Source organism: Triticum aestivum, chromosome 7A (genome assembly GCF_018294505.1).
Source record: "Triticum aestivum cultivar Chinese Spring chromosome 7A, IWGSC CS RefSeq v2.1, whole genome shotgun sequence".
Lineage (NCBI taxonomy): Eukaryota > Viridiplantae > Streptophyta > Magnoliopsida > Poales > Poaceae > Triticum > Triticum aestivum.
Window position 1 is genome coordinate 344,181,125 of NC_057812.1, and position 5,937 is coordinate 344,187,061.

General features: G+C 41.8%; 1 protein-coding gene across 1 annotated transcript; it reads right to left on the bottom strand.

Annotated features, from left to right (window-relative positions):
- Positions 1-310: 310 nt before the first annotated feature.
- Positions 311-5,647, bottom strand: LOC123154528 (GTP-binding protein ERG). The gene is made up of 9 exons (XM_044573231.1): positions 4,964-5,647; positions 3,252-3,341; positions 2,588-2,733; positions 2,322-2,480; positions 2,174-2,240; positions 1,446-1,553; positions 1,223-1,362; positions 900-1,018; positions 311-648 (listed from the first exon to the last, which is right to left on the bottom strand). Exons 1-8 carry the CDS (start codon positions 5,537-5,539, stop codon positions 919-921), a joined length of 1,386 nt encoding a protein of 461 aa, XP_044429166.1. The 5' UTR covers positions 5,540-5,647; the 3' UTR covers positions 311-648; positions 900-918.
- Between the last annotated feature and the right edge of the window lie 290 nt (positions 5,648-5,937).

The window sequence follows — 5,937 nt, forward strand, 5'->3', positions numbered from 1 at the left end:
TGGATTTCTTTTGTAGAAACAGATTACATGTCTATTTCTAAATCTCAGACATCAATATTTGAGGTTTACACAAAATTAACAGATATAAACAAATGACTTATGAAGAAATATGAAAGACTCTGTTCTTTAATGTTAGGTATAGATATAGATATAGATTTTAACAAAGGTGTGGCTAGGTCTCAGTCAAGTGGTATACTATGTAAGAACAAAAGGAAAAACTAAAAATAATTTTTTTGTATGAATCTCCAAATAAAATATCAAAGGAAAATAGCATCGACTGAGGCATAACGAAATCTCAGTCGACTGAGACTTAGCAAAACTGTTTTAACAAAGAAAAGACAAGCCTTACAAGCTTGTCTTTTACACAAGGTACAACTTATTTGAAACAGAATCACAATAACCCCGCCTCTTTGCAACTGGTCCTTATATGTGCTTACATCCTGCTCAATATTGTCGAGCAAACTTGTAACTGGAAATCGCTACTCATATTTGAATGCTAAGGCATACAGGTCCTTGATTCAAGTGGAGAAGCCCTCACAGTATCATTGAACACGACCAACACAAGCACAGGCTCACATAATCGAATATCTCTGAACCGGCACCGCAGAGCAGACCTCATACCAGCAGCTATCTATACAGCCGCTACAACTGCACAAGGTAACATATATTACTTCAGACAATTGGATGAAGAATCAAAACATCACGATTCTGGAGACCAAGAAAATTACTACTGTACCTCTGTAACTAAATATACGATGTTTTTGCAAAACTATTTACTTCGGTAGCAAAGTATTGAGAGAATATTAACTGCACACTTTTTGAATCTTTCTACCATTTCTAAAAATCTGCTAACAGACTTACAAAACAGGGCTAGCAGAAAATGAAATGTGGAGACTTACTCATGATCTGCTGATCTATTCAAGAACTCCTCTTCTTAGCAACTCTAACTTGGAGCATCAGATGGACATCTCTCTTGAATATGGACCGCAATTCTTCATTGGCTTCAATCCCGATTCTCCTGAAATATTTATCCCAAATCAACACATTAGGATCAAGCATGCATACGATTAGTTGTCATAATACATTTGATTGGAGGCGTGAACTGAATAGGCATAATTCTCGCAATACATCTAACTGGAGACACGAAAAGGGAAGGCAGTTCACCAAAGAAATAGCTTGTCATATTGATACATGGAAGCACGTTTGAATACAAGAATATTACCCGATCTTAGAGCCATTTTTTCCAACAAGGATCTGCCGTTGGCTTTGCTTTGGTGCAATAAAGTGTTGTTCCACCCTAAGAGAACCGTCTTTTAGCTCCTTCCAATCCATCAGCCGATGCTCAATTACATATGGGATTTCCTGTAGAAAGTCATATTTAGCAAATAATGCGCACATATTAAAGGAGCGCCAAGTTTCACAGCAGAATAATTTATAAGAATTACTTGGTGAATATGATCCAGCATCTTCTCTCGCACAACCTCCAATGATATGGTTTTCATTACTTCTTCAGTCATTGTCGCCGGTTCCTCGTCCCAAGGTCTTCTCACTGCCTAACATAGAAGAGGTTAAGTTTCTCACTGTCTACATAGAGGGGATATATTTGGGTATTGATCGTGATAAAATTGATTTCATCACATGTTTCATTTTTTCTATTGGCAAGTACCTAAAAGGAGAGCACAAACAATCATTAATTGTATTACTTAGCAACCAAACATAGTGTTTCACAAGATCCTGGATTCAGTTTATAGCAACAAAGAAAAACAAGTGTTTTTTTTTCAGAAACTTCACAAAGAATCAAAACATACAAATAAAGTAGATCATTTCATTAAGCAACTGATATTGGTCAATTTGATGGATTGGGTGGAACAAGAAATGCAAGCAGTCTTAAATTTTATATCTGCTATAAAATTCTACAAAGAATTATAGCCAAGTTATTCATCCTAACTCAAGCAGCTGCCTTCATAGGATGATAAACATAACACAAAGATGGACATTTCAATCTACAAAACAGTACCCATCTAACGATTAATATACACACAAAATTCAGCATCCAACTTCCTTGAAATTCAGAATCTTCTTATTTTTCACTACAAACATGTTTACAAGTAAAGAAAATACAGCTATTTGACAATTTAGCAGGGTAAACTGAATGTTGGGAATAAATCAATACCTGGTCCATCAAGTATTGTACAAGGTCCTTCACTCCTTTGCCTTTTAGTCCAGAAACCATGAAGTACCTAAGAAACATTCCAGGCAATTTTAATCAGGCATATGAAAAAAGGAACGCAACGTAAATCATAGTGCAGACCAAGGGGTACCGCTCAAATCCAGGAAGATCTTCAAATTGCTTTGCAACCTTCAGCAAGTCTTTTTTGTCATCCACTAGGTCAACCTTATTCATGCATAATATACGTTTCTGGTTTGGGTTTACCTCGGCACCCAATCGTTTGATTAACTTTATTACTCGGGAATCAGGCCTGCACAAATCTACAAATGGTTAAGCAATGTGCTTATCATGACCTTGAGATAAACTGTAACTGAAAATGGCTGGTCAACCTGAGAGGAAAAGATGGTGAGACTTTACATTTTCAGATGCCTATTGACATCAAACATTACTATTAGTAAATCATAGAGGTTAACTGAGCTCCAGGCACTCTCCACACGAACGGTGACATCCCTATGAGGAAACCCATGGTGCCCTAACATGAGACCTGGGGTATCAAAAAAGCACTGCAGAGAATTTTATCAGCTGGAAACAACTCAAACTTCAAGATTTTTTTTAACATGGTTCAGACAGGCATTTTCGGCAGCAGGTCATAATTAGTTGATATTAATATATCATAATGGGAAAACAACTAATGCTTTACATTACACATAAATTTCTTAATTTCCATAGAATAAAATAGATTGGATGAGCCAAAATATGTACTTGCACCACAGGTGAAACCAGATTTCTAAATGCAGTAAATAACTTGCTAAAATAAAATAGTACCTCTGATCCATATTACTCGTCGCTCAAACAGATGTATCTAGATGTATTTTAGTGCTAGATCTAATCCGTTTGAGCGACAAGTAATATGGATCGGAGGGAGTACAAGAATTCCATGACATCATACATAATACACATCATTTTCAAATTGCAATTATTTGCCAAAGAGAAGATCCTGAAGAAGCCATGCTAAAGTCAAATATTGAAAAGTGTAGATCAACACCCTACTAGCAAAAGCAGATACTTGATAGAAACATACTATCTGAGTTTTCCCTTCTGTCAGCACGCCCAAAATTTCATGAGTTGTTGTATTTGTCTTGCGGGAGACTGCAGCCACTTTTGAGCCAACCTGTTAGCAGATATGAACAAGGAAACTTAAGGCATCACTATGATTATATGGTAATTTCACTCTCACTAATAATGAAACTGAATACCACTAATTAAACCATAAGGCATCATATTAGCAGCACTGCGAGCATTAAGTGAACAATCCAACATTAACAATTGTTCCATTCCTGAACAGATCAGATGTCATCCTAGGACTTCCACAACAACTGATAGATGACACGATAAAACATAATACACTTTATTTGTCTTGAATGGCTCATGTTACTCTAGTACATAGTAATAAATGGCATCTCAAACCATAGAATGACATGTACATAGCTTTTATTGGTCTTATACAAGCTATCAGTTTGCTTCTATGCATGAGTTTCGAAATTATCTCTCCCCTTTGTACCAAGTGATTGGACATGTTCCTACCCCTATACTACCAGCCCGCGGGGGGGGGGGGGGGGGGGGGGGTCCCAGGTATTACGCAGCAGGTAGCGGCTGTCAATCGCGGTTCGCTTCGTAATCGTCTATCGTCTTCCTCGTTCCCCTCGATCGCGAGTAGGCTCAAGCTAGTTGGGCCTGTACGTCTGCACTTAACAAATAGGTCATTGGGCCTAGTCGAAGTGATAATAGCTACTACCCTCAAAAAAATCCGACAAGAATAACCTATCAATCAGGATCCAGATTAGAAAAAAACCAATCAGGAGCCAGCATCACGCATGTCAAACCTAACGCCCGCCACCTCTTCACCTCGGTCCAGATCGCGATAGATGACCTAGGGATGCTTGCTTGAGGAGGAGGCCCTGATTGCAAGCAGTAAGACTTGGTGCCTGGCCCCGGCAGCGCACCGGAACATCGTCTGTAGATATGGGCTTTTCCGGCCGATCGAAGTCTTCCACGGTATGTATTATTAACTGTTATATTTTTGCAGCTTAATAATGATGTTTGTAGCGCCAATCTCAAAGAGATTAGCAACGGAGATGTTTTAGATGCTGACCGAGTAGTTTTCAAATGAACTGTTCAATGACCACACATACGTGGTAATTAACTCTTGATTTTTTTTTCCATTCACGCAACTAGATAAGCATAACTTTAGCACTGTTTGATTAGATTTGTAAAGATATGGATATGGAGTAATATTTTGCATACCAGTCATATGAATTGTCTCATCTATCTTATTTCTCGACACTGCTATTTAGAATAACGATATTAACATTATTTAGTTCAAGAAGTACACTACATTTTAGATACATATTCCTTTTAGAACTATTTACAGCCTTTTGGTACCTCAAATACATTATTTACGACCTGACACAAAACATGGTTTCTTATTCAGATGAAATAAATATGGCTTTGTATTGCTAAAGATGTCTTGTCATAGATACACAACACTTCTTTGTCTATTTCCTCCATAGATCATCATATATGCAGTTGACACAAATCACAATAATTATTGCTAATATTTTCACATGTACATGTATATCAAGTTATCGACTATCATTATTATGACGTTTATATTAGGGGGGCACAAGAGGTTTAGTTTCGCCCCGAGCCCCCAAAATCCCCCATGTCACAAGATCTAGTATTGACAATATTCATAAACAAATACATAAAAAAAGGGGCAGAAAGAAAACGTACAGCAGTGTTGGTGAGCGACGACTTGCCGGCGTTGGGCGCACCGACGATCCCGACGGAGAGCGACATCTGATCCTCCTTCCTGACCTCCTCGGGGCCCCCCTCCTCGTCCTCGTCGGGCGGCTCCAGGGCGGCCTCAAGCAGCGCGAACGCCACCTCCCGCGACCGCTCTTCCTCCACCGCGTCCTCCACTCCCACCCCTGCATTCTTCTCCCCGAAGAGCGCCTCGTCGGCGCGTGCGCGGAGGGAGGGGTCGAATCGGACCTTACAAAGTGCGGAGAGGGGGTTGCGGACGGGTGCGGCGGAGGCTGGGGATGGGTCCGTAGGTGGGAGGGAGAAGTCAGCGCTGTTAAAATCAGCGTCGTGGGCGGCGGAGTCGGAGTCTGAGGAGGCGGCAGCGGCGGAGGAGGAGGATGAGGAGGCGGCAGCGGCGGAGGAGGAGGATGAGGAGGCGGCAGCGGCGGAGGAGGAGGATGAGGAGGAAGAGGCGGAGAGGAGGCGGTGGACGGGGAGAGGAAACTGGGTGGTATGAGAGGTTAGCTTTTGGAGCGGCCGGAGAGCTCGGACTATGCGGCGCATGGCGGCAGAAGGGGCGGCGGCGGCTGCCGGCGGAGGATTTGGGAGCGGAGGAGAGAAATGGAGCCTCGTGGTGTGTAGCGGGCTTCTGGGTCTACGCACGTGCGGTAGTGAAGTAACTAGGCCTCGGCGGAATTATTTGTGGGAAGCGGACGGCCGAACGGGATGTTTAGCGCCCACCACTTTGACGGGCCAAAACGTATTTATGTCTCACCTCAAGCGTGTTTCCTTGTGCGTCGTTTCTAGGCCGGCCCATTTTAACGCGTACGCTCGCTCCCGGTCGGAAATTCCTATTTGCCGCTCGTTGCGGCAAGTTGTTGAGGCTACGCACAGGTGGAGATCGACGAGGTGTTCCTATGGGCCAGCCCGTAAAACGTTTGAGCAACTCCGGTTTTAGGAAT